This window comes from Porcisia hertigi, chromosome 26 (assembly GCF_017918235.1).
Source record: "Porcisia hertigi strain C119 chromosome 26, whole genome shotgun sequence".
Taxonomy (NCBI): domain Eukaryota; phylum Euglenozoa; class Kinetoplastea; order Trypanosomatida; family Trypanosomatidae; genus Porcisia; species Porcisia hertigi.
Window position 1 is genome coordinate 1,055,966 of NC_090585.1, and position 27,133 is coordinate 1,083,098.

A 27,133-nucleotide genomic window follows, 5' to 3' on the forward strand; every position below is an offset into this window, starting at 1 on the left:
GAGGGGGGCAGGGGCAGGGGCGGATATGCCACGGCTGAAGAGCCCCTCGTCAATGCGTGGGGATAAATTATCCGCCCTTGTTCATGAAAGCCTGTCTGAGACCTCCTTCCCCCTCAGAAATAAAACGGACCATTGATACCTCCGCCGTCACTCTCCCTCTCTCCCCCCTCTCTCTCGCTTTCTTTTCATCTCCTTTTTGCACACGAATGTGGTGTGTACTCGCACATATCCGCGCGCACCCTCTCTCTCTCTCTCTCTCTCTCGACACGTACCGCAGCGTGTTGAGACAAAGCGCCGAGGACTTAAAAGGAATTCGTTTTCCTAAAAACCGACTTTCTGTTCCCCTTTCCTGTTTTGTCTTCTGTGCGTGTGTGTCGGTGTGGCCTCTCACAATTCGCCTTACACCCCCCTCTTCTGTTCACCTCCGCAGCGCACGTTTCACGTGAGTGAGTAAGTGTGCGCCCGTGTCATCAGCACTGCCGCGACTGCCTTGAAGAAAGAAAAAAAACGCAGCACCAGTCGTTTGCAGAAAAGCGGTGCATCGCCTATGGCAACCGCTATCACGAACCCGCCGAAGATCATCGGTCGGGAGCTTCAGCTCGACCGTCTGATTGGCAGCGGCGGCTATGGGGAAGTGTATATGGCCGTTCGCATCAGGCTGACCGCAAATCCAAAACACAATTTCACGTTTCCTACGGAGTGTGTTGTGAAGGTCATGCGACGTGGACTCTGCACGGATGAAGACATAATTGCCATGAACCGCGAAGTGGCCACCCTGAGTTCGATGGACCACCCATATATTGTTCCCTACATCGGCGCATGGGTGGAAGCGGCGCGCGGCAAGTTTTTTGGCTGCTACTGTTTGGCGATGAGGTACTGCGAGGGTGGGGACCTGCACGGATTCATTGCAAGGTGTACCAAGAGTCACCGCATGCCCCCCGTTGATGTTGCAGTGCGCATCATGGCGCAGGTCTTTTCCGCCCTCAACTACAGTCACTCCCGCCGACTCATCCACCGCGACATCAAACCAGGTAATGTGTTTCTCACCTTACAGGGGAGTGGTGTGCCCGATAAGGCGATGGTGGGTGACTACGGCCTTGTGCGCTCAGTCGAGGCTTCACGGCAGCTGGTCCATACACGGGTGGGCACGCCGGCGTACATCTCACCGGAGATCGCCGCTGGGGAGCCGTATACCACAAAGACGGATGTTTTCTCTGCAGGAACCATGTTTTATGAACTGCTTTCGCTTCATCGGCCTTTCTGGAGGCGCACGATGACGAACCAACAGCTTTTTCACGAGGTTCTAAATCGAGATCCGATGCCGCAGTTCCGCGTGTACACGAACGGCGTATACAGCCCCCTTCTGGCTGACGTAATCGAGGCCTGTCTCACGAAGCACGAAAACGTCAGGGCAACTGCGTACGACGTATTGGTTCGTCTTTTCTCTCCAATCACTGACTACGTGCTCAAACACGCGATTCCGGTGTACCCGGATAAAAGTGCCCCGGATGCCTCCTCCCCTCCACGTCCTCCTGCGGCGTCCTCCGCGCCGGAGATTCACAAGTCCGTTGTGAAGGTGGGCGCACCTGCCAAACCCCACCAGTGGCTAGAGCATCTGTTCTTCGTCCGGCAAGGTACCACGGCGGCCGCCAGGCTCTCGCGTCTCTTGTCACACAACGTGGAGCTCCTCTTCCAAATTCGGGTCATGGTTGCCTGTCGCTGCGACAAGGCTGAGCACCTCGCAAATGGGTTGGCAGAGCTTCTTTGGGCGTTTCCAGACGCACAGGTGCCCTTCCAGGAGATCATGAATCTGGTCATGGGTGACTACCGAAAACTCGCGGACTAAGAGGGTTGTGGAGAATCACCGCTTTGTGAAGCGATCACTTCTCGACTTCATAGCAAGAGAGGCGTAGTTGATTACGTGAGTCTCACGCGCCCGCATCACACGGAGATGTGGATGTCATCGAACCCCTGCGTCCTCAGGGAACTGTGGCTGGACCCTGCTCACTGTCGCCGATGCTCCTCTCTCTCTTTGTCACCACGCTTTAACTGAGTGTCTTTTTTTTTGTTTTTTTTTTAGTTTCATCCGTGTGTGTACTGTAGTGATGCATCACATCACCCTCCTTCTTGTACTCTCGCCCTCCCCTCTCCCCACTTCCTTTCTTGTGCATTCTCCTTGACGTAAGTCGCCAGCCGCCGTGCCTCTGCTGTTGCCATATGCTGATGTGTTGCCTATCATATCTGTGTGCCGTTTTACACTAGAATGAGCATCAACAACTGAGTCGAGGCCGGCCGGCAGGCACACATTGTACGCTAGCACACTTTCTTTTCCCTGCTTTCTATCTTCATCGCTCTGTCTGGCATACATAACTCCACCTACGCGTCTTTTTTTTTTGTATCAGAGATGGGTTGAATTATGGCGGGGGGCACACGCGCCCGCACACACCCACGCCCGCGACTACATATGCAGGTGTGTCTACGTGGATGTGGTTTGTGTGTTGGATTCGTGTTTTTCGCAGCGGTGTATCGCCGTCATTTTCGCCTTTCTCCCCATCCTCTTCCCTATTTTTTTTCTTTTGTTTCTCAATTGTTTCATCTTGGACGATTTTGTCACCCTGGATTTTCCCACGCGTGTGTGCGAGCGTGTCTTTGACTTTTCATCGTCTGTTGTACTTCTTCTCGCTCTGATACCATACAATATACGTGCATAATCTATTCTGAAGGAAAAGTGCGAGATGCACAACCGCATACGCACGACAGCTGGAGTCGATCAACGCGTGCCGAGTGGGGGCGGGGGGGAGGGGCGGTGCTCGCTGTGGCGGGGCACGGTATCGATGAGAAGGGCAGGTCAGATGTCTGCTAGGCAAAATGACACTAGGCCGCCACCCCCCTTTTTTTCTCTACCCCCAGCGTGTGTGGAGAATGACAGGCAGCGATGCCCCCAACGTCAGGTGCACACATCTAAAGTAACGTTAAAAGGGCTGCATAACCACCACCACTGCATTTCTTTGCACTCTCTTTTTTTTTTGCCCATCCGCCGCCACGTCTCTCTTCATTCTTCCCCGCGCCTTTCATGTATCGACCAACTCTCCGACCACGCGCACCTTTGGTTTTGCGGGGCCAACCACACACGCAGCTCGTCGTTAAGCTATTAGTCTACTAGCCATCATGTCTTCCATCGCTGCGAAGCAGGTGCATCGCCAGCAGCTCCTGCTGCCGCGCCTGGCGCTCCCGGCCGGTCGCATCGTCTCCCTTGAAGAGGGGCGCCGACTCGCCAAGCTCGTCCAAAATGAAGAGGATCGCTTGCATTCTGAGGCGACGCATTTGTTAGGGCAGGCGGAGTCGAGTCCTGTCTTACTGGAAGAAAGCGTGTCGAAGCGCATTTTGCTGCTCCGCCAGAAGCAGAACAAAAAAGCGAATGTCAAAGCGGCAGTTGCGTACGCAAACCGGATGCACCGAAAGTCTGCTGTTCAGGCGGAGGACGCAACCAAGATGCGCCAAGCTGCCTCGCGTGTGCTTCGCCCCTCCTCTAGTGTTGGTAGCGCCGGCCTGAAGCAGCGCCGTCAACGAGCAGAACAGACAAAGAAGCAGCGGCAACCCAAACAGGGGGGGAAGAGGCATTAGGATTTTCATGTCTTCCCTCTTTTATTTCCTCATTAGACGGGTGGTCCGGACTCTCGTGTGCCAACCTCGGGCCTGCGGTGCAGCAAGAGGGATCATCAGTGAGTCCCGAGGGATGCGAATCTGCGCTTTACGGGCCCCAAGACTGGGTTTAGTTGTACCTGTGGAGGGGGTACCCTCGCGCATGCGGTTACGTATAATGTCTGGTCACTCTGTGCACCTTTTGAAGGGCGCAAAGTGACACCCGTATGAAACGAAGACGCCCACAGTGCGCGGGCGTACACACACACACACACACACATTGCCTCACACAGTTCGCCAGACGCTATCCTTCTTGAGGTCGTCCGGCATCACCACTGGGCAATCCTGTCTCGTCCTTCTTCAAATGCACTCGCTCTTCTTTCTCAGGCTCTGCTGCTCCTGCCTCTGCACTTGGAGCAGTGTAGGATCACACCCGCTGTTGTTGTGTGTGTGTGTGTGTGTGTGTGTGTGCCCGCGCACGCGCTCAACTGCCGATAGGCCTGCCCTTCGTCTTTTCGTCTCTCTCTCTTTTGGCGTTAACTCAGCTCGCGTAAGTTTATGTGCTCGTCATCTATGCCGCCCTCCCAGCAGATGATTTAGGTTTCTGGGTGTGTACTTTTGTGCGGTGGTGACCAGTGAGACCGCCTCATCAATCTGGCACCAACGAGTCTTTAAGAAAGGGGATACGAAAACATCAAAAATTATGGCTGATCATCCCGGGCGGATCCCAGATGGGCCCTGTGCTGCTCTGCCAAGGGCGGCACAGAGAGGAGCAATATCATCTCAAATGTGCACCACGTTCTTTGCAGCACCTCGGTAAGAGTTCCAAAGGGGGCCGGAAGCATGTTGAGTTTCCTGCGTGCAGTTAGAGATAATCGAGCATTGTGGGTCTTCTTATCCTGCCCAGGGTGAGCCTCTTCTCTTTACCCCCCTCTCCCCCCTCTTCCGGCCCCTGATTACTTCCCTCCTGCCACGTTCGCTTTCTCAGTCTTTAGCAGTGCTCACCCCTCCCCTTCTCTTTCCCGTCGAGCGACTCATCCGTGCACCCACAGCAGCGCAACCGTACTCTGGCTCCACAGTCTTCAGCTCCTGAGTTTGATCTCCGCTATTATCGTTTCCCTCACAGCCAGGTCTGTACTCGCATCCTGCATCGATCTGGCCCTGGCCCTGGCCCCGTCCACGTCCCCGTCCCCACGTAAACGCAGAAAAACAATCACATCCCTTTTCTTCCTATTTCCTGTTCTCTGCTCGTTTCTTCTCTGAAGTCGATCGGTAGCCGCTTTAGCCTTTTTGGCGGCTATTTTACAAAGGCGAATCCCCTCCTCCTCCTTCACTCCTCTCCCTCTCCCCCCCTCTCCCACTTGCATCTCGCTGCTTCATCATCATCTCACTGGCTAGTGTTTCATCTCTTCTTCATTATCATCTTTGATAGCAAGTACACGTGGTGGTTATCGTGGTGCTGTATGCCAGCATTGCATATATTGCTCGACGCAGCTCTTATAGCAGTCTCATCCTTTTTTTACTCTTTGTGTTCCTTGTCGCCTTGAAAAAAAAATCTCCCCTCCCCTCCTCCTCACCCTGTTTATCGGAGGGAGGCTACAAGGTGTTTTTCTTCCCTGAATTCGAGTATTCACCCAGCGCACACGCGAGCACTGGACACTCACGGAGGCTGATCCGTGGTTTTCATTTTTTCCGTATTTTGTCCACCGCCATCGGCTCAAAGGGGGTGTGGGGGAAGGGGGAGGGAAATGTCACCGTACAGTCAATGCCTGACAACGGCGCTGCTGCTGAGCACCCTAAACCTCACATTTTTACCCATCCCGAGTTTTGACACGAAGGTATTAGGCATCCGTGCCTTCAATCTCTCCTGTTATAATATTTACCTCGGTGGTGTCGGTTTCGATTGGGGAGAAACGACTTCGTACGCGGGTATCACTGAGGGTGGCTCCCTCCACTGCCGAGCCAATTTGACCGCGTTCGCGTATGAGGGAACCGTGCAGGCGAAGGTGGTGGTGAGCCCCAGTAATCTGCAGATCACGCGTACCGTGGAGAATCCGGCGTCCGATGTCTTATGCCTCACTCGAAACGCCTCCACCGAACTCTGCCACGTGGGGGTCTCGGTAGTGAGCCTCACCACTGATCCTACGAACATCCTGATGGACTACATGCTCAAACCAATCCGCTCGACGGTAAATGCCTTTGTAGAGAGATACGTATGCACGGTGTTGTTGCCTCAGATAGAGAAGGACATCGTGAACTACAGCTACGCGGTTACCCCTGAAAAGAAAGATGGACACGGGAGAGCGAGTACCCCTATCCATCTCTCCACACCACTGCGTGCGGTGATGGCCATTGCGAATAAAGTGTCAATCGCTGGCACCAGGTTCATTGTCTCTTCTAAAAATCAGCGCCTAAGTGTTGTGGTTTCTCATGCGGGTGGTTCGCATGCTCGGTACGTCGGCGGTCTGGTGCCTCCTGGTCCTCAGCAGTCCGTGGCTACCTGGTTACAGGGGCTGGTAGATGCGTACCTCGCGAACCGTGTGCCTCACCCTTTCCCCGTGTACGGGCTACCGCAAGCAATTGACAACATTAAAGTGGGTCTTAGTACTTCACAAACTCTATATGCGAGCTTTGATGTGGATATCGCCATCGCGGCGTCTGGGAGTAACTGGGTTAGCATCTATCGAGATCCGGGCATCTCTTTTGAGAACCTTCAAATCCAGTCGGTGACGGATGGATTCGGAAGTTTTTTGACCCACAACGTGGCTCCATGGATCACAGAGGCGATCAACTCAAAACTCGCCGCCGCCCTCGCTTCCTTTGATAAGTCGGAGCACTTGTCTACACACCGCAGTGAAGACGCCAACGACTCACTCGTGTTTTTCTTCGGGCGAGACACCGTCGTGCACGACACGCCACTCAAGATCCCTTTGATCGTCATCGGCATTGTCGGAGGGGTTGTTGGTGCACTGCTTGTGGGTCGCAACGTGCGCCTGCACTGGGCGGAGCCCCTGCTCAACAGTAGTACTGGATTGCCGGTGTCCACTATTCGCATTGTGGCAGAAGACGTGTTCATCATCGGGGGTGCTCTTGGCTGCATGCTACTCTTTGCCGCGAGCTGCACAATGACCGGCGCTTCGGTTGTGATCGGTAACGAGATGCACGCGTACGTGTTTTCTCTACAGGACACTATCAGAGACATGTGGCATGCGGGGCTCTACCTTCTGTCCGCGCTGGTCTTGGTCTTCAGTGGGATTTACCCGTACGTGAAGCTGCTCAGCGTTCTGGGCTTCACCGTGGTGGCGCACCGCCCAACAAGCCCAGTCCTTACGCTGATTGACTACTTCGGTAAATTCTCTCTGATCGACACTTTTTCGCTTATGGTGATGGTATCGGGCCTCGAGATTCGCAATATTGCAGATGTGCGCATTCATCGGGGTTTCTACCTCTTCATGTATGGCACGATTGTCTCCATGGCCGTGGGTAACTACGCTACGATGTTGTGGCGGAGAGGGACGACGTTGCGGAGCAAGGGTTTAGGAGAGGGGGAATCGAGCTCGTCTTCTACCGCTGATGGCGAGGATGCCGGGCCCGCCACGGCCCGCCAGCGGGAGCCCACAGAACAAATTTCGCCACTGAGCAACGGTGCCGACATTCAAAACGGCACACCTGCAGAGCATCAGGGCGAGCGAAAAGGTGGTGCACTTCGGAAGGGACTTTTTTGGTGCTTTCGCGGCTTTTCGACAATGGTCGTTATTACAGGCAGTATCCTCGCGTGGGTGTTGCCATCTATTCGGTACGATATCGATGGTCTCGCTCGCTTATTGGTGCCCCCGAGCAAATCCTTGTCCTTATGGACCCTGAGCACCCTGGGCGGTCGAAGTAACGCGAACGACATTTTGGTGCTCTCTCTCTTCACTGTCCTGTTTGCACCATGCTTCTACATGGCGCTGTTTCCCAGGTTCTCTTTTCTGGCAGCATGGTGCGCAGCCGATGTTCTTGTGATCGCCTGTGTAGTGGGTCTTACCCAGCTCCATCGGTTCGTTGGGTTTATGCTCGGAGAGAGCATGGAAGACGTCTACATGGCCAGAGCTTCCCTGCTTTGGCCCCTTTTTTTTCTCGCTGTGTGTTCTGCGCTCGTTTGGGCTCACATTGGCCTTGAGCTTCGGCGCGGTTTTGTGTCCCGAAAGCGGCTTGTGTCACTCCCATAAGGTATCTGAGGAAGGCTCCGCGGAGATGAGGAGGGCTGCATAAGAAGAAGGGCAGTACCTCTTGGGTAGATGCCTATGAAAAAGTTTCCTGATACTACCCTGAAGATGTATTATGCGCGATACATATGAGAGGGTTTCGGAGGGGTTCGACGCGTACCTTCCTGTTTAGAGCCTCATTATCTTTTTTTTTCGCCTTCGCGTTAATTGTTTAGCCGACTCTTTTGTAGCTTTCGTGTGCAGCAGCATTACGTCTCCCGGCGCCCAGGACTATACGTTCTGTGTAACCTCTGGGATACTTTGGTTGGGTCGCGAGTAACGAAGCTTCATTTCCTTCCTATTCCTGCTTTTCACTGGGCTTTCGATTGCTCTGATAAGAGGGAGACACCTCCTCATGAGGGGAGGGGAAAGGGGGTATCACGGCTGCAGTACCCCCCTCTCTCGTGAAGCCAAGCGGCTCCCTCATCTTCCTCCCACTCCCCAACCACCTCTGGCGCTGAGGGAGTCCATGTATCTAGGAAATAGAGAAACCAAGAACAACCCCTTGTCACGGACTTCGAGGCCCAACTCCTGGATGGCGCTGCGCCGGGTCAGGCTGCGGCAGCGGACACGACTGCGACGTCTTTGGGATGGACACGGTGTCTGCGTGACTCGGGTGTCGCACGCCCTGCCTCAACCGCTTACTGGTGGACAAGCCTGAGCATCCTCGAGGGAGAGATGCGCCACGCGGCGGGCGGCAAAGTGGGAGCAGCTGAGATGCAGCTTGCAGGGCGGTGGTGGGTGGAGGTCGATGCAGAGGCTCTGCTGAGATGACCCAGGTAGTCGCGCCCCGACGCGTGTTCAGCGCTGCTCCCCCTTCCTCCTCCCCTCCTTCCCCTCGGGCTCACACGGATGGGTCAGTGGGGGATGGCCGTGTGGAGTGCAGAGTTTCCACTCACGCTCGGTGGCAAAATGGGAACCCCGGACAGGAGCCTTTTTTTTTCTGCAGGGCATGCGTGGACATGTCAGCGCTAGCTGCGTTTCATCGCCTTTACGTTTTTTTCTTTTGGTGTTGCTCACTCAGAAAAGAGCCTGGCAGAACTATGCACGCCGTTGGGGATACGCGCACTACTTGTACGTTTACATGGCGGGTTGAGTTTGACATGCCTGCGCCCTGCGGTACAGACGTGCGTGGGTGGAAAAGGCTCTCGCTTTGCCGTAATCGAGACTACCTTCACTGTACATTCTTTCACGGTGTAACCCGCTGAGTTCTCGCCCACTCTCCCTTCCAGGCCCTTCCCCCCCCCCCCCTTCACTCGCACGCACACACACACGCTGTGCGGTTTCACCTCGAGCTCCTGTTTGACCCTTCGGAGTCGTAGTGACAAGGCTCGAGTTGAGGGGGATATGTACGTACTGCGATTGAGAGAATATGACGCCTTTGGGCTCTCAATACTAATTCCAGTGTTCCCCTAACTTCTATTCTTTTTTTTTCTTGTATGCACACAACATCATCCTCGTGGGCGAACAGTTCGCGTCACAAAGGCGGCCGTGTGACTTCCCACACTCAAACCAACATGCGCAGGCGTGTCACACACAAATTCTCTTGTTGACGCGAAAGTGTCACGTACTCTAAGCAGGTAAAAGAGACAAGTAGGAATAACTGACACACTCCCTTCCCTTTCCCCCTCCCTCCCTCTCCCTCGCAGCTGACAGCTGCTGTTGTGGATAAATGAACTCGACAGCGCGGGCCTGGTTGTGTGTCCAGCGCGCCGAGGAGAACATACTTCAGGATAAAACCGCCGCACAGGTGGAGCGTCTGCGGTTTATCACCAAAAACACCACGAGGCGAGCAGCCGCAAACGGGCGTGTACCAGTGCCTGTGGGGCGTCAGCTGGTGGCTGCTGGTGTCTGTGCGCACGGTGTAATCTCCCGTGCAACTGCTCTGCAAATCGGGCGTGCCCAGTCCAAGTTTCTCGAGGAAGAGCGCATAAGCCGCGATCTGCTCTTACAGGAGGAGGCGGATGCTCGCATCACACTCTTGTGCACTATGCTTCACCGTGCTACCCAAAGACAATTTGCCTGTGAGATCGACGGGGAAGTGTTCTGCGCGGCAGGGGATCGCAGCTCTCTCTTTTTTTTTAGCGCGACTTCTCGTCTCCACGTGCCGAAGCCCTTCAGCGATGAGCGTTAGCCCCTCTGACAGGGAGATGCATTTTTCGTGTGTCTCTGACGTGCAATTTTCACCGCCTTATTGTCCCCGCCAGTTACATGTCTTGTTGTTGCTGATTATGCGGCGAAGCAAACGAATGCCTCCTCTCCCCCTTGGCGTTAGGGCGTGCATTACAGCACTGTGCAGCAATGAAACGCAGCTAGCGCTGACATGTCCACGCATGCCCTGCAAAAAAAAAAAGGCTCCTGTCCGGGGTTCCCATTTTGCCACCGAGCGTGAGTGGAAACTCTGCACTCCACACGGCCATCCCCCACTGACCCATCCGTGTGAGCCCGAGGGGAAGGAGGGGAGGAGGAAGGGGGAGCAGCGCTGAACACGCGTCGGGGCGCGACTACCTGGGTCATCTCAGCAGAGCCTCTGCATCGACCTCCACCCACCACCGCCCTGCAAGCTGCATCTCAGCTGCTCCCACTTTGCCGCCCGCCGCGTGGCGCATCTCTCCCTCGAGGATGCTCAGGCTTGTCCACCAGTAAGCGGTTGAGGCAGGGCGTGCGACACCCGAGTCACGCAGACACCGTGTCCATCCCAAAGACGTCGCAGTCGTGTCCGCTGCCGCAGCCTGACCCGGCGCAGCGCCATCGAGGAGTTGGGCCTCGAAGTCCGTGACAAGGGGTTGTTATTGGTTTCTCTATTTCCTAGATACATGGACTCCCTCAGCGCCAGAAGTGGTTGGGGAGTGGGAGGAAGATGAGGGAGCCGCTTGGCTTCACGAGAGAGGGGGGTACTGCAGCCGTGATACCCCCCCTCCCCTCCCCTCATGAGGAGGTGTCTCCCTCTTATCAGAGCAATCGAAAGCCCAGTGAACAGCAGAATACAGTATTTTGTGCCAAACTGACGCGACGGTTCATGGGGGTCAGGACTTTTGGGGGGAAAGGAGTTCTTCGCCGTTTTGTAAGGGCCCCAGTCACTTTGCCTCCGTTGGTGTTGAAACTCCGCGACGAGGATGTTTGACCCTTCGATGTACTCCGATGACATGCGTTTATTTTTGTCTCGTTTACGGGTCTCTTTGCTCTCTCCCCCCCTCTCTTTCTCTTTCTCTGCTCTACCGCAACACGGTCTGTTCGTTCGCCCATCTCGGGGCCGCTCTCGGGAGAGCTCACATAACCGACGTGTGTGGGCGTACACATCGTGAAGTGAGGAGCCTTCATTTTCTTCCATTTCTCGTCATTGCTGTCCTCGTCGTATTGTGATACTCGGCACGTCCGTCTGTGCGACGTGAACGATTCGTCTCTTTCGGCACTTACACGGACACTCTTTTTTTTCTACCGGGGGCCTTTTTTTTAATAGTAACTACACGACCACACCCCTCCCATCGCGCGTCAGACTCTTTTGACAGCAACAAGTAAACTCGAGCACGAGATCGTCGAGTTGTGACACCGTAACTAAATGAGCGACTCGGACGATGATGTGGTCATCATTGACTCATCCCTGCCATCCACCTCCGTCTCGTCGGGGGGCCATGGCGGTCCAGCGGAGATGGGCGAAAGTAAAGATGGCTCTGATGACATGATTGTAGATGACGCACGGGAAGTGGTACCGCTTCCTTCCTCTCGCGCCTGCCCCCCCAAGTCAGCCTCGCCACCACGAACCACCTTACCGGTTGACGTTTTTTGTCGAAAGTTAGAGGGGAATATCAGAGCCCTCCCCCCGCTGCGTGCGCATGCGGACACCCAGACGAACTTGGACTTCTGCGGCGGTGCAGCGGCGCGCGACAGCGCGGCCTCACTGCATCGTAACTTTCTTGAAATGGAGGTGGCACTCGGCATTCGGATGTCGGCAAAGACAAGTGCAGCTTCGTCAGCAGTGGGAAACGTGGTGAGGCAATTCGTCGACTCCTGGCGCGACGCAACGGGCAAGTGGAAGCGCCTTCGGTCCCAAGATGAGACGAGAGACGACACGGATATCGAGGATGTCAAACATGTGAAGCGTGAGAGCGATAATGAGGTGGACGTCTGGCAGCGTCTTCCCGATTCCTCGTCTGTCCGCCCAAGTGAAACCCCTGCATGGGCAGTTGGGCTGGAATCCGCGTTTGAGAGCTGTCGAGAAGTCCTCGAGTCGCCCAACTACACCGTTGCTGTCGGGCAGCAGAAGCAGAGCAGCTTCTTTCGTGCTCCAGTCACCCCGCCCGTGGCAACGAAGACTCATCTAGCGTCGCCGCAGGTGCAGCGGACTCCTAGCGCTCCTGTTTCGGTGGCGCCGGTGGTGGCACGCGATTCCAAAGGAGATTTCCTGCGCGAGGCGGAGATCATTTGCGCGCGCGAGGGCACAAAGAGTCTGTTCCCCATTTATACTGAACTCCACGCGCTGCGTCACATGCGGGCAGAGAGGGAACAGCAGGCTGCACTCACTGTGGAGAAGCAGCTAGAGTGGGAGCAGCGACGTCTTACAGTCATGCTATCCGAGTGCGACGCCCAGCTAGACATGCTGGACATCAACTTCATGGACTCGTGTAAGACGGGGTTGGTGCCACTCGAGGTGTTGCAGCAGCGGATGGAGGCGCTGAACAGCATTCGTCGCCAGCTCGAGTCCCACACATCAGCCGCGCTGCCCCTGACTGCACAGAGTGTAGAAGCCACGACGAAGTGTGAGCGGGCTGCCGCAGGTTCGGCCACAACCGCGGCGCGGCCTATGGGTCTCGCTGGTGATGCTTTTTTGCGGTGTATGGCGGAAGAGCGCCGTGTATGGGATAATAAAATGGAGGTGCTGCAGGCCCGACTCGATGAGCAAGCGAAGCGCACCGCAGAGCTGCAGGCGTGCTACGTGCAAGCCAATATGCAGCTCCAAGCATCGCTGGACAAGGACAACTACGTAAACAAAGAGGTTTTGAATGCCGCCAAGGCTCAGCAGCAGTCAGACATGCAGGTGCTTGTAGAGCAACTGGGATGGATTCTCATCAACAACACCTCCGACGTGCTGAGTCTGCGACACCCAGGAACGGGAAATACGCTACACGTGAACCGCACGTACTCCACGATAAACGGCGAGACATGTGAAAATATTCCCAAGGCACTGGCGGCTTACATTCTGAAGCACGGGGACCCTACTGCCCAAGCGGGGACGCCAGCAGCACCCACTTCAGTGAGTTCGTCGGCTGCCGTAACACAAAGCGCTTTTAGTGAGGATCAGTCCGGCAGCCAGTCGGTGCCTTCCCCGCTCCCTCCGCCTCAAGCCCCGTACCCCGGGAGTGGGGCAGAGTCGATTGAAAAGGTATTGTCTCCAGATGTAAAACAGGCTACTGAGGAGACGCCATCGGCTCTAACTGCTGATACGCTTGCGAGGGCCGCTTCCGCGAAAATCGGCGCAATTTCTGCACGTTCATCTCGGCAATCTTCGCTGCCACCCGGTGCCGATGTGACCACAACGAAAGACCCACCCGTCCAGTTGGACTCCACTTCTATCCACGTGGGGTTGGCAGAGGAGGCGCCGCAGTCGTTGATATCTTCTGGGTCGGCACCGGCGTCGATGGAGGAAAGAGTCTCCAGAAAAGAAGATTCACAAGAGGCGTATGGCAGCGTCGCTGCCTCGTCGGTCGACCTCCGTGAGGACGACAGTGTCGGAGATGATGTCGTAATGAATGATGAAGAGGGTGGCAACGCCTACGGCGAGGATGAGGACGGTGACGGAGGCGGGAATTATGCCGAGGGGGATCTTCCCAGCTTTAGCAACACTCAAGCAGAGGAGAATAGTGGCAACGCGTCTACTTTGAATGTCACCGGTGGCCGTTCCTCCGCGGGAGTGGAAAGTAGCGATGAACCGGTGGCTAGAGTACAACCTTCTCTCTATGAGTCGTACTTCTCAAACAGCCCGTTGTGGGAGAATGCGGATTAGGGTAGGCGTCCGGTTCGCTGCGGCCGAATTTTTCTTTTTTCGAGGACCCGGTCATTGCTGCCCGGATTTCATCCTGGCAACCAGAAAAAGAGCGGGAGGGAATATGCTTCGAGGGAGGGGGAAGTGGTGGAATGAGGCGAGTTCTCTTCCCCCCTTCAGCTTTGGGGGTATTCCCAACGCAATCCACACAAGAGGAAGAGGGGGGAGGGGTGTCGCGTGCGTGCCGCATAGAGAAATCGCAGGTCAAAGAAAGCATTATATGTGTTGGTGACGCGACATGGATGAAAAATCATGAGAAGCACGAGGTACGTCCCTGGCGTGTGTATTCCTCTAGCTGAGTGGGACAAGTTGCGCACAAACCCTGTGCGGTTCTATAAGCTTTCCAGAAGAGCGTTTTATGTGGTGCCTGTTCCTGTCCGAAGAGTATCCGTCATCGTCGTGGCACTCTCTGCCCTGTGCCCACCACCGTGCCGTTTGAGTCCACCGCTAGGCAAACGCACGTTCGTTTTACCTTCAGAATTCCTCTGACGAAAGAACTGTCTCCCATATTAATTCACCACCGTCTCTAAGACTGCTGTGGTTTTTGTGTGTGCGTGCTTACAGTTGCGGGAGTGCGGTGATTTGATGCCCCCCCCCCCCCTCCTCGAACTGTGGTTCCTCGCACCTATGCTTCACTTCGCCCTTCTCAATATAACTTGCTGTGCCTTCAACTCCGTCACCCCCTTACCCCTCCCCCCCTACTTCTCGTCACACCGCTTTCCTTGTACCAATGGGCACGCACGTGCATACAAACTGTCATCCCACTCTCGTAATTGGAATGTTGAACAGGTCCGGTGGTGATGGGTGACTTTTGCGGATGTCTTTCTCTGAACAGCGCGTCTGCTCTACCTTGCCCCTCCCCCTCCACCACCACCACCACCACCACCCTTGACGACCTTCTCTATTACTGTTGCCCTCCACCACATTTCAGAGCGCAACAGCAATCACCGCATTGCACGTCCTCGCGACAAGCTGTGCAGACGTCTCGCTGTGTGTGTGTCCGACCATAATGCGTGTTGTCATTGTAGGTGCCGGCCTTTCCGGTTTATCACTGGCTGCCTTCTTACGGCGACTAAATGTCGATTGCGTCGTTCTGGAGGAGGCGTCGTCTCTGCAGGCCCGCTACGTGGCCCCCTACACACTCTTCGCCAACGCGTTGAGCTGTTTCAAGGCGTTTGACATGGAGCACATCTTCACAAGCAGTGGTATGCAACCGGAGGAGTGCTTCGGCATTCAAAATGACAAGGGAAACTGGCTGTTGAGGATTGCGAATAGAAATGTCCATCTCCCGGCGCTGAGAGCAGATGATGTCATCCCGCTCAGCACCGCACCCCCGGCAAACAGTGAGTCGATCGTGTCGCAGCGGCTGTCAGAGAGCAGGAAGCAGAAGATGGGATACGTGCCACTTCGATGCACCCTACCCGCTTTCTGCTTGCGCAAGTCCCTGCGGTGCCACATAGCAGAAATTAAGTTCTCTGCACGTGTGGTCGACCTCGTGCCACACGATGGTGTCAAAGGTGGCGTCCATGCGGTGCTCCAAGACGGAAGTACCGAGTGGGGCGACGTTGTGGTGGGCGCGGACGGCATGCACAGCACCATACGGCGCCTTCTGTACCCCAGCGAGCACGTTGGAACGAGTAGCCGCTCATTAGGGATGGTGCAGATTGACGGGTTTGTGGACTGCCCTCAATGCCCACCGCATCTCATGCATCCTGTGGAGTGCTGGGGAAAAAACCGAGCACTGCAGGCCGTGCCCTTTCACCGCTTCGGCGAGGATACTCTCGCCTTCTCCGCAACTCTACACTCCCCATCGAAGGAACTGGTAAATCTCCAGCAAGACATGGACTCCATGGAGGTGTTGCAGGTGTTTCGACGTCTGCTTGGTCGAGAATACGCTGGCTTTGGTGACACGGTCGCAACGCTGCTTTCTCACGCAACGTTAGCGGTGCCGACGGAGGTGCTCGAAGTGCCCGTCATGCCGAGATGGTACAACCGCCGGGCGGTGCTCATGGGAGAGGCTGCACACGGGTCGCTACCTTCGTTTCTCAACCAAGATGCGTCGTTGTGCGTGGAAGATGCCGCTCTCCTGGCCATTGCTTTGCTCGATATTCCACTGCAGCGCGACAGCGGTTTTGAGTACGCGTTCCGTCAGTACGAGACGGTGCGGCGCGATCGCGTGGAGCGGTACATACGTCAATCCCGCCGCGCCCGCAAACTGGCAGCGATGAAAAATGCGACGCTGCGCAACACGCTGCTGCGACTCACACCCCCCATCTCTGTGCATCTGGCGCAGCGCTGGCTCTCGAGATGGACATACAGCTCCCAGCAGCTGGAGGTGGATCCAAAGATTCAGATGGAAACCGCGTTTCGGTGAGCTGGCAGCTAGTGAGACATGTTCAATCGCTGCGTGTGTGTGTTGACGAGGCAATTTTCTTTGTCTGGGGTTGTGTCTGGGCAGTACACCGGCTTCTCCTGGGCTTGTGCGTCAGAGAGTGTAGCGATATGGTTGTGCGAGACTGACATGAGAAATTCCCCTCCCTCTCCCGTTCTCTTGTCTTTGCACTTCCCACGATCCGTGCTCGCACCCTGCACTGTCTCCTTTTTCATGTCTGTACGTTGAGGCAGGGGGCGTGGAATGGATGTTAGAGGTTTCAGCTTTGCTCGAGAGAAGGGAAATAAGAACGGGCGTGTGTCTGTGTGTGTTTCTGTGAATCTTATCGAGAGACGGATGTGCAACAACGAGGCTCTGCGAAGGGCGCCACGGGGCAAGACGTCTCTTGCGCTGCTAAAGCGAAGCGGAAAGGGGAGGGGGCAAGCGGCGTATGGGTTGATGCGCCTCAGCAACTTTTAACTTCGCTGTGGCGAGGGCTGGACATCACAAAACGCCTCTCCTTTCTCGACAATCACGGGAGTGAATACGGCATTCAAAAGATATCAAGGCGCCGCAGTCGGTGAGTCAGGCCGCCACTGCTGGATTGCGGTAGCGTACAGATGAGGCCTTAGGTCGAATACGTTAACGGATATGATGTGCTATCAGCCCCCCCCCCCTCCCCCTCCCCGCATTCTAGCGAGAGTGGGTGCGACTAGTGACTCTCCGTATATATATATATCTGTATATATATATATATCAGTGTGTATCTGCTTTGGTTTGCTTAACCGCTGACATACTCAAAGAAGGCATATCATACCAACCCTGAACGTTCCGCCGTGTGTTTGTGAACGCACTGGCCGTCCTCGATTGTTTCTCCCCCCCCCCTCACACACACAGAGCCATACTCGTACCCATAGTAGTTGATTCCACAAATGTGATCGTGCCGCTCTTCTGCGTCGACTGTTTTCTATTGTTCGCACTAATCTTTTCCAGCTGATGGCGTCAACACTTGAAGCTGAGATTGCTTTTCTTCTTAGCGTCGCTGCACACCTCAGTCATTCGTTGGAGCATGTTGACAATGACACAGATGACGTCAGTGCGCCACCGCCCCTGTCATCCCTCACGACCAGCGAGCTTGAGGTCTTGGCGGAGTTGCTGCTCCTTGAGAGGAAGGAGGGTGATGGAGCTCTTGCTACGTGTGCTGATATCGCCGCGGCAGAGGAAGTGGAGGTTATGCTACTGGAGAGCCCCTTGACAGCCATGTATGAAGGGGAGGCTCTCAGTCCGTACACGCGCTTTATCCTGAGCTTCTACAGCAGTACGCTTTATGCGCAGGTGCCTACAAAAGTGAACACAATTGCTATACGTCTTTTTCAGCGCTTTCTCTGCGGCTGCCACAGCGACTCCCTTCGCTGGCTTCTCCAAAGCTGCGGCGCAAGCTCGCTTGAGGTGATCCTGCGGGAGTGTCTCGGCTTAGCCGGCAATCTCTTGTCCTCTCATCAAATCGCGGCGCCGTCGGAGGTGACAGGGCTGGTAGTCTCCGAGCTCAACTATGATGTTCAGGAGGTGTCACCAGTCGACTACCTTGATTTGCTCTGCCCACACATTCCGTACCTCTCTCAAATGTGTCAGCAAGCTTCTCTGCTGCTGCTGTCGCACGATGAAATGGTGCGACAGCCTCCTTCTCTTCTAGCATTGTTCACCATTGTCTTCACCATCCGCAATATGGGGAACGACAACGATGCGGTCGGCCTTTTGCTGGCGAACTGGCCAGCGTCCAGACAAGCGGTATTCTCCCGCATGAACGCTTTCTTGAACCGCTTTACATAGTTGGCGACTCACGCACTCGCCGAGACCGCGGGCTCCTAGGAAATGATGAATGGTCGTAGCAGGACCCTGGAGACTCAGTGGATGCGCACGCATGCATGCGCGCAGGGTTAACATCACTCATCCCTCTCTCGAGGGATGTGAATGAACGCGCGCGCGCGCACACACACACACACACATACACACAGCGTCAACGGACACGGACGGGCCACGCGGAGAGAGAGAACAATTATATCAGGCATGCGCCCATGACATTGGCATCCTCTATCTGATTTGTCATCATACGTCTTCCCACGGCACCGCTTGTCTCCTCCCACGGAACTTCACTGCCCGCACTTCTATATGCGCGAAGAAAGCGACGCACTAATGTGAAGGTTATTGTTGTCGGGTCACATGCAGGCCAAGTCAGCCCAGCCCTTCGATTGACGACCACATGAATCTCTCTCGCTCTCTTTCCTTCTCTTGGCTGTTTCTCAATTGTTGCGCATTGGATGGTGGTTACCACTCTCCCACTCTTTTCTATGCACACCGGGATCTTTCACCTTCCAACGAAGAAAGGTCGATCGATCTCCAATTCCAAACCGGCTGCGGCTCCATCTCTTTCCTTTGTGTCTGTCTGTCTGTGATTGCGTCCATCTATCTTCCCCCCTCTAGCTCTTTTTTTCCCCAGCCTGCGGAAGCATCACAAACAACCCAACGCGTATTGCTCTAGACCGTCATCCGCTTTTTTTTTTTGGTGGCTGAGCGTCCTTCACGCATTCTCCTGCTCCGTAGGCGGCGATTAGCGAAATGGAGGAGTTCCACTACGAAGAAGTACAGCTGGCGGATATGACGCTGGAGGACGGTGTGCTACGCTTCCCGTGCCCCTGTGGAGACTTGTTCGAGCTTTCACTGGAAGACTTTATTGCAGGCAAGGATGTGGCGCAGTGTCCCACCTGCTCTCTCACCATCAAGGTACTCTTCACAAAAGAAGAAAAGCAATGCTTCCTAGTGCTAAACAGCGGATTCGCTGCCTCCGTCGTTGCAGCGTAGTCATTACGCATTCCTGAAGCGTACTCATCCACCCACTCACCCCCCAAATAGTCTTCTCCCTTGCTCGCTTGCTCCTTCACCATGTGTGCCTGTCTTACGCTTCCCTTGCGAGTCTGCCATTCACGGTGCTGATCTTTCCAAGGTAGGGAAACGGTCACACATCCCGGTAAAGGCACCTCGGCTTCTGTCACTGATGTCGCCTCTGCTGCGGTGGTACGTTGTCTAACACTGGCTGTCTTCCCAGCTTAGATGTGGCTCACGCCTTACCTCTTTGTTTTTTTTTTTCGTCTTGTGTGAGGGAAGAGCTCATGCGAAAGCGCTCTCCACTAGTCTGCGGACGTGGATCGTGAAAAGGTAGTCGCTGAGAGCATTTCGGTGAGCGCATACGTGCGTGTGTCCGTATAGTGGAGGTGAGGGGTTGATGCAGGTGTATATGCATGAGTGGCTGTCGTATCTAAGACTTCTCTGTGTTCTTCTTCGCTATCCGCACTACCCGGCTAAAATCGCTCCGCTGGATTTGTTCTTCACCCCCCCCCCTCCCATTCTCTGCCTCTATCCCCCTCCTTTTTTTTTAACTTGCCTCCCATGCATCTAAATATGTCGAATTACAGTCATCTCCATCCCTTCTGTCGACTGTGTTGCACCGTTTGGCTGTCGTGTAGCTGTATTTCTTGTTGTTGCCTAATATGGGGATTGCAGGGCCAATGGCAGTTGCTGAGTCCTCCTCCTCTTCCTATTCCTCATTCGTGGGCACATGAGGAAGGTTAGGGAGAGAGAGAGGGGGGGGGGTAACTGGTGGTCCTCTGTGCTGCAGCCGTGAAGCTAAAGAAACGAATACAATGTACAGTTGTCGAGTGATCTAGATGCACCCTCCCCCCCCTCCCCCACGTGGATCGCTGATGTTTTTGGCGGTATCCCGGGCCAAGTGTACGCCGTTAGTACGGTGAGGAGGAAAGAAAAAACGGGAGCAAGCCAAAGCGCGCACGTGGCCTTTTCGTTGTTACGCCCTACATGAGAGCGCACTTCCCTAACCCACTCAACCATCGCACTACCGCGGTATCTCTGTCGTTCCTGTGCTTAGGTCGACCCCTCTCTCCCCCTTCGTCTGCTTCCCTTCGTGCCCACCCTGTAGCCCCTCTGCTGGGTCGATGCAGGTTTGAATGAAACGTGTGGCAGCGCGCGTGAACCGACCTCTCTCTTTCTACTGCTGAATGCACCACTACCTCTGTTTCTTGTATGCACCTTAACGTGCTTTAGAAGTAGCCGCGCACAGAAGGAAAGCCGACCACCGCACCCCCCTCCCCTCCCCTCCCCGCCCCGCCCCCAATCCAGAAATCAATACAGAGGTATCCATCCACACCCACGAAAGCACAGAAAACATCACTAGTTGCACCTTCCGTCGCACCGGTGCTTTTTCCATGCTCCGTCGTATCTTCACCCAGGTTCTTGGACCGGTGGTCCTTTGTAGGCACCTCTCGCTCAGCGCCGACACCCGGGAAAGTCTCACCAAGCCGCTCAGCTCTTTGAAGGACGAGTGCAGAGGGCAGAATCTTGACTTGGCTGATATGGCCGAAGCGATGAAGGGAGCCACTTACAAACTTCAGGAGGTATTCCGAAAAAGCTCTATTGAGGATAAACAGTTCAAGGGGAAGGCGACTACCCTTTCCGCCTCGCTGAAGGCGTACAACACGCGTCTCGCCAACTTGCAGAACGAAACGCGTTCCATTCAAGCTGAAATCGACGCGATCATGAAGTTGCTGTGGGGGACTGAGAGGCCGGGGGGCGCTCACTTTGCTACGCCTCCAGCGGAAAAGGCGCCTATCGCGACCGGGGATTTCGAGGTGGAGCCGCCACCGATTTCACGGGCACTTGGAGAGGAGCCGCAGTCTTCCCCGGTTTCTCCGGAATCTCTGAAGCCTAATGTGGAGCGTGTCGAGGGCGAGCGAGTGGGGACAGCGGCGACGACCGGCACCCCCTCGTCCACACATCCCCGCCAGAGTGATGAAATCGAGGTGGAAACTATCGAGGTGGAGGTCGAGCCAACGCCACAGGAGGACGCAGTCGAGACAATGAGGGTGACAGACATTACAAAGGAACTCTATGAGCGCGGCATCAACTTTTCTGATTGCATGGACGCGCGCACCTTGCGCCAGCGCTATCGCGATGTGCTGACCGGCAAGATCTCCACCCCCGCCAATCCAACATCTTCATCTGCCTCAAAGGGTTTTACGGAGCCGCTCACAGCGAACACTAGTCAGCCGCGCATGCCTCAGCGCGCGCCTCCTCAGCAACACCAGTACCAGTACCAGCAACAGCAATCGACCACAAGCGCCGATGGCGGGATCACTAACGACCCTTATCCCAACGCACATCGTAAGATGGTGGATCCAATGAAGTTTGTGTATCAGATCAAGCAGGAGCTGGCCCTCGAAAAGGGAATCGACGCAGGAGCGGTTGACTTGTGGAGCGGCAAGATCAAACTGGACGACAACAAGCGTCTTTACGACTATCCCTCCATTCAGAGCTACCCGATCGAGGTGCGGCAAAAAGGTGACGTGCCCGCATAACCGTCGAGAAGAGCGCCTTTGCACAGCAGCCTGTGGGTCTGGTTACTTCAAGGGGCATAGATTGGACGAGTACGGAAATGTGTGCGCTGCGTAACGGCCGCCGTCCCCGTCATGAGCGAACCCTTCTCGCTTCACCGTCTGTGACCAGCGCGTTGGGTAGGGAAGCCTGCAGGCCGACACCATTTTGCTGGCGTCATTCTTTTCTTCCATGACTATGCTGATGCACGGTGACGCGATCGGCTTTACACTCCCTCAAAATCGTTAGCCTTTTCTGTTACACGTCCGTGCGTCTAGGGTGCAGGAGTAAACCTGTGTGTGTGTGTGTGTGTAGGGGGTGCGCCACTGAAGATGGCGGTTTGCGAAATCTCCTCGATAAACCCGGCTCGATTTGCCAGAGCTAGTGGCAGTACTTGCTCGTCTGAGCGGGGTCTGTTTGGGGAGTCATATATATATATATATATACTGTTTGTGGATGGCACTGGGTGAAACGGGGCTTACTGGACCGTGGCTTTGTGGTGGGGTGACAGTGTTCTACCCACAGCTGCCGGGGAGGGGGGGGGCTTGTGTATTTGCAGTCCACAGGACCCGCTGCTGTAGTGAGTACCCCGAAACATGCGGGGCAGTGATTCTCCCGCTTCGCGAAGCACATACACTTGTATTCTTTGCTCAAGGCGGTACCGGTAGACTCCCCCTCCCCCTCCCCCCAAACCAGGAGCGGTTACCGCGGACGACCAATAATGACGCACTGGTGGCTGCCGCAACAGGAGAGGAGGCTGCAGCCCCCCTCCTCTGGGTTCATCGCGCTGCCAAGCCTAGGTGGTATGTCGCGGCACATGGAGGCCCAAGGCATCCAGAGGTCTGAAGGACAGGAGTAGCAGATGAGCGAGACTGGTGGTGGTGATGGTACGCGACACCAATCACCCCTCCCCTCCCCTCCCCACAGCGTTTGGCATGTGCACGGCGTGTGGAGCACTTCCTGCATCCGACGGGGGTTGGCTGGTGAGGACAGAGGAGCCGGGTGAGTGATGGGATCACTCCTGAGGTACGCTGTCGAGTTCCCCTGACTTTTGTGTGGCCGGCTCCCACCCCGTTGTGTAGAATCTGGGATCCTCGAGTGACTCAAGGGATGGGAAGCGGAGGGGGGGGAGGGAGCAAGAACGGAGGGAAAGAGCACGGCATACGGGCTGGGCACAAGAGTCTCCCCGGCGTGGCACTGATCTGCGGCTAGCCTCCCTCCTCTCCCCTCGCTTGTCCCCTCATCCCCTGCGCGACAGACGTCGCCGCCTCTGCCATCGAGGAGGTCGCTGGCCGCGGTCTGTGTGGATCATGAGGCGCAGTCCGCCTACACGCACGTCTGGCGGTGATGACATAGCACACGCCCCCAGAAGGTGGTGAGGTGATCTCGTCAGATGCGTGGCCCGATTTGGCGACAGGAACGGCTCGTGCCCTCCTCCTTCCCCCCCCCTTCCTCGTCCAAGGGGGGAGGGGGCGATTTTGCTGCGGTGCGGTTGGGGGTAGGTGGCATATGTGTGGGTGGAAACTTATCGCTGTAATCCTTGCACAAGAGTGGAAGTATATGGGAAAGGCTACGCGCAGGTGTGTGCTTCCACCCCCCTGCCGAAGACGGACTGTGTGGCTGTCAACTCGCCACGTTGAGTCTCAGCGCTTTTGGTGTGACCACTTTCTGTCTCGCTTTTTACAGCAACGAACCTTTTCGTGTACAGGATGCATGCGGCATATATTTTTTCTAGTCGGTTGCGATTACTGCAGCGGTGGAATACGGTCAAGGTGGCCTGGGATGGAGTGTGCGTGTTGCCCGGCTAGGAGGACCGAAAACAAGCGCATATTTGGAGGCGTGCGCGTGTGTTATCTGTTTCGTAGGGGTGCCATGCGTGAAAAGAAAACCACCGATTTGGAGGTCTTTGTGCGACCAGCACACACTAACGTTTAACCAAGAAGGATTACCCCCTTCTTCCTCGAAAGACCCCCCCCCCCCCCCCACACACACACACACCCACACCCACACCCACACTTATACTAGTATTGATCTACGCACGAAAAAAAAAACGCCCCCAAAGTGGCGCTTGCTGATGGTGACTCGTCGAGAGAGGATGGGCTGGGAACATCGCATCACATAGTTTAGCGCTTCCAGTGCACGGTATCATCGTCTCTGTCTGTCTGTCATAGTCGCTAGTTGTCATGTGGGCCCCGTTAGCGAGAGAGACGAGTCGGGGTGAAAGGTAGGTTCACTGTGACGGGCGTAGCTTCTAGTCCAGGCTCATGACAACAACCTCCATGTGTTGCAACCATCGCACTCTATCTCCCGTCTCTCTTCACCGCTTTTGCCGCTTCAGAGATTCGCTGTGCCGTTGTCTGCATACAAGAAATAAGGCTGCTGTTGCGCAGCGAGCATCCAAGCCACGCCAGTGTGGCGCTTCCGCTGAGTTCGAGAGTTTTTTTTCTCCGAGAGGTCAACGCCGCTTGACTGCAATGCCAGCGTTAAGCGGGTCTTCGTCGAACGCGTTCGACCACAGCGCCCTTCCCAGCTTACAGGGTACACCAGGGCCCTACGAGTTTACCAGCACTGCTGGTAAACATGTTGTTGGTAATTTACAGGGGTTCGTGTTTGTGGAGGAGAGCCGCACGGCGACGCAGTCAAAGCAAAAGCCGCGTGCCGGTGCTGCTGCCACCAGTCGACGCCGCCGCGATATATAAAAGCGAGCGTGTGTGCTATCCGCGATTGATATGGCAAGACAAATATCAAGTCGTGCTTTTCTGGAACGCTTATGTACGGCACAGCCACCGCCCACAATATCTCAACTGGCGCAATACTGGACTTCCTCATGGCGTGCCTGGACGACTTAACGTACAATAATCCCTCACCCCCCCCCTCTGCCCGACCGTATTGTGTCTTCTTGAGTGTCACCATCGCCATCGGCATCTTTGGCCTTCGGCTCCTCCTCTGCAGCTGAGGATGACTATTGAAAGTGATCCCTGACCACAGCGCGCGCTAACCCTCCCCCCGCCCCCTCACAACCCACAACCCGCCTTCGTTACGGGCTGTTTTTCTTGTCTTCGATATTTCATTTTCTTCCCAAGCCAATTCACATGCGCGCCGTCTATTCCGCCTACTGGCCTTCATATTCAATCCGCTTTTCTGGTACACAGGACAGAACACGCACACACACGCTACTCTCTCTTCTTCATCCAGCAGCTCCCCCCGCTTCTTATACTTGCGTAGTTCCCTCCACCTTCAACGCGTGACTGCCATTCAAGATTGCTGAATAAGAATATGCATTTGGCCTTGAACCGGTCTTTCTTCATTTTCACGTTTCGTTGTTGTCGCTCGGGTCTTTTGTCTGTGTCTATGCTACCCGCACTCTTTCACAAAAGAAGTGCAGTTTTGGTACTGAGTAGACCGGAATCCGACATTACTCGCGCACATCGAAGTGCAAGTCGTAGCAACGCACGCTTTGCTGTTCCTGGAAGTCCCCCGCTCTGACAGGGGTCTACGTGCCAGCGGCCACACGTTGCTGAGATGGCGGAGCACACCTTTACACCCGAGTCGGAGGCGATGCTGCTTCAGCGCCTCGTAGAACGGTACTACGAAGCGTACAAGCGAGACAACGGTGGGGAAACCGTACCAACTGTGGAGGCGTCGTTGATGCGCATGATGGCGGTCATGGGAGAGATCTCTTGTTTGGCGTTCACGTCTTCCTCAGAAATGTCGACTTTTGAAAAAGACGAGATATCGGTACTGGTCGGGAAGTTGAGCATCTCTGTGGCGAGGATCGCGGAGGCTTTTCAGCTGAACGTCGCACGTTCCGTTTTGCAGTATCTCGAGGAAGAGCTCCGCGCAGCTGCGGTGTCGCAGCGGGGTGTTCCCGGCAGCGACCGTACGACGAAGGCGCCAGAATCCGAAGGCTTCCCGGGAGGGGTCCCATCACCGGCAGCGTCGACCTCCATCGGTCACGCTCAACCCCCCCAACCGCCGCCACCGGTGACCGATCGAGAGCTCTCGGTGGTTCTCAGCCCGGCGTCGATCGACGCCTTTTTTAGACACATCGATCAGCTCGCGACGTCAACACCAGAGTCATTCGATAAAGCGGGCCTCAAGTGGGTGGTTCCTCTCCCCGACGGCACGCTTGAGGAGCTGGTTCCAAATGGGAGTCGCACGAAGGTACGCCACGAAGACTTCCCCCACTACTTAGCACACATCGCTCGGTACCGTGAGGCCCGCGCGAGCCAGTCACAGTCGGTGCCTCCGCCTTCCGACACCACTGGTGTAGAGGGCAAGCAGGATTCCAAGAATCCTACTGCCGCTAGTCTGCCTAGCGGAACTGGTGGCGCCTCCTTTGCGACGTCCAGCCTTCCTCCTATGCTGGCTCAGGCGCCCAGCTACGACCCCGATCGCGAGTGGGTCCTGTACTCGCCCGACCACTTCTCCGGCAACCTCTTCAGCCCCCTGGCACGCGCCTCTGACGTACAGTCGATGAAGGTCGCACCACCGGCGGCGATGGAGGCGGCAGTGGAAAATGGTGGAGCTCGCTACGAACGACGCAACCGCTCTCATGTGCAGCATATCGGTCGCCCATATGATGTCAGCTCGTTTCATGAGAAGGTGAATCAGCTTCGTCGAGGCTTGGTGCCGCGAGCGGCGATTCCGCAGCTTGGCCTTACCTTCAGCGTACCGGACGGACAGCGTATTGTGGAGCTCATCAACGAAGGTATGCAGGTAGATGTGACGGCCGCAAACGTGGGCGAGTTCCTGCGTCTCTTGGACAACTATCCAACAGCGCAGCCCCCGTCGTGCCGCGTGCACCGCACAAACAGTGTGCGGAAGTTTGATGTGGGCCCCATCATCGCCGACGTCCCTGCGGCGTTTAGCCCGTCGCACTTCTCACACGGCCTTTTCGCACCGTACCAGGAGCCGATCTCATCAGTGTACGTAGACTGCGACAACTTGGACCAGATACTACCACACTACCTGAAAGAACATCATGTGAGTCCCACCGATACACGGGGTTTGTACGTCAGGGCCGCAAGCTCCTCCGACTATGCCACCTTAGAGCGTATCGTTCGGGAGGTGAAAATGAACCCGTCTGCCTTGACCAAGTATGGTGTTACCTTCGGTGTACCGAGCTCGCTAGAGCCCTTGTCCACCCCAGAGGAGCGGCACAGCGGTCTCCACGCTTTATTCCCTTCCTCTGCGTTCCGGCCCGTGCAACCGGAGGATCTGCCGTATTTTCTCTCACTCGTGCGTCAGTACTACCCCAATGCGCTCTGAGGCGACGGGGAGGCGGGGTGATGTTCTGTGTTTATATTTGTTGTGCTCGCCGCCGCCTCTACTTGCTGATTGCTTTTAGAATTACGAGCACGCACTTTGTGGGCATGGATGAAGAGAGGA

General features: G+C 55.7%; 11 protein-coding genes across 11 annotated transcripts; all 11 read left to right on the forward strand.

The window, feature by feature from the left end:
* Positions 1–547: 547 nt before the first annotated feature.
* JKF63_04314 (uncharacterized protein) lies at positions 548–1,846 on the forward strand (the record flags this gene model as incomplete). The annotated part of the gene is made up of 1 exon (XM_067900300.1): positions 548–1,846. One exon carries the CDS (start codon positions 548–550, stop codon positions 1,844–1,846), a length of 1,299 nt encoding a protein of 432 aa, XP_067756484.1.
* Positions 1,847–3,168: 1,322 nt separating this feature from the next.
* Positions 3,169–3,624, forward strand: JKF63_04315 (uncharacterized protein; the record flags this gene model as incomplete). The annotated part of the gene is made up of 1 exon (XM_067900301.1): positions 3,169–3,624. One exon carries the CDS (start codon positions 3,169–3,171, stop codon positions 3,622–3,624), a length of 456 nt encoding a protein of 151 aa, XP_067756485.1.
* Positions 3,625–5,390: 1,766 nt separating this feature from the next.
* Positions 5,391–7,853, forward strand: JKF63_04316 (uncharacterized protein; the record flags this gene model as incomplete). The annotated part of the gene is made up of 1 exon (XM_067900302.1): positions 5,391–7,853. One exon carries the CDS (start codon positions 5,391–5,393, stop codon positions 7,851–7,853), a length of 2,463 nt encoding a protein of 820 aa, XP_067756486.1.
* A 1,708-nt stretch (positions 7,854–9,561) lies between these two features.
* On the forward strand, positions 9,562–10,023 carry JKF63_04317 (uncharacterized protein; the record flags this gene model as incomplete). Its single annotated transcript, XM_067900303.1, has 1 exon — positions 9,562–10,023. One exon carries the CDS (start codon positions 9,562–9,564, stop codon positions 10,021–10,023), a length of 462 nt encoding a protein of 153 aa, XP_067756487.1.
* Positions 10,024–11,448: 1,425 nt separating this feature from the next.
* Positions 11,449–13,890, forward strand: JKF63_04318 (uncharacterized protein; the record flags this gene model as incomplete). The annotated part of the gene is made up of 1 exon (XM_067900304.1): positions 11,449–13,890. One exon carries the CDS (start codon positions 11,449–11,451, stop codon positions 13,888–13,890), a length of 2,442 nt encoding a protein of 813 aa, XP_067756488.1.
* Positions 13,891–14,938: 1,048 nt separating this feature from the next.
* On the forward strand, positions 14,939–16,303 carry JKF63_04319 (uncharacterized protein; the record flags this gene model as incomplete). The annotated part of the gene is made up of 1 exon (XM_067900305.1): positions 14,939–16,303. One exon carries the CDS (start codon positions 14,939–14,941, stop codon positions 16,301–16,303), a length of 1,365 nt encoding a protein of 454 aa, XP_067756489.1.
* A 993-nt stretch (positions 16,304–17,296) lies between these two features.
* On the forward strand, positions 17,297–18,130 carry JKF63_04320 (uncharacterized protein; the record flags this gene model as incomplete). The annotated part of the gene is made up of 1 exon (XM_067900306.1): positions 17,297–18,130. The coding sequence occupies one exon, from the start codon at positions 17,297–17,299 to the stop codon at positions 18,128–18,130; it is 834 nt and encodes a 277-aa protein (XP_067756490.1).
* Positions 18,131–18,916: 786 nt separating this feature from the next.
* On the forward strand, positions 18,917–19,159 carry JKF63_04321 (uncharacterized protein; the record flags this gene model as incomplete). The annotated part of the gene is made up of 1 exon (XM_067900307.1): positions 18,917–19,159. The coding sequence occupies one exon, from the start codon at positions 18,917–18,919 to the stop codon at positions 19,157–19,159; it is 243 nt and encodes an 80-aa protein (XP_067756491.1).
* Positions 19,160–20,577: 1,418 nt separating this feature from the next.
* JKF63_04322 (uncharacterized protein) lies at positions 20,578–21,726 on the forward strand (the record flags this gene model as incomplete). Its single annotated transcript, XM_067900308.1, has 1 exon — positions 20,578–21,726. One exon carries the CDS (start codon positions 20,578–20,580, stop codon positions 21,724–21,726), a length of 1,149 nt encoding a protein of 382 aa, XP_067756492.1.
* A 2,490-nt stretch (positions 21,727–24,216) lies between these two features.
* Positions 24,217–24,441, forward strand: JKF63_04323 (uncharacterized protein; the record flags this gene model as incomplete). The annotated part of the gene is made up of 1 exon (XM_067900309.1): positions 24,217–24,441. The coding sequence occupies one exon, from the start codon at positions 24,217–24,219 to the stop codon at positions 24,439–24,441; it is 225 nt and encodes a 74-aa protein (XP_067756493.1).
* An 823-nt stretch (positions 24,442–25,264) lies between these two features.
* JKF63_04324 (uncharacterized protein) lies at positions 25,265–27,013 on the forward strand (the record flags this gene model as incomplete). Its single annotated transcript, XM_067900310.1, has 1 exon — positions 25,265–27,013. One exon carries the CDS (start codon positions 25,265–25,267, stop codon positions 27,011–27,013), a length of 1,749 nt encoding a protein of 582 aa, XP_067756494.1.
* Between the last annotated feature and the right edge of the window lie 120 nt (positions 27,014–27,133).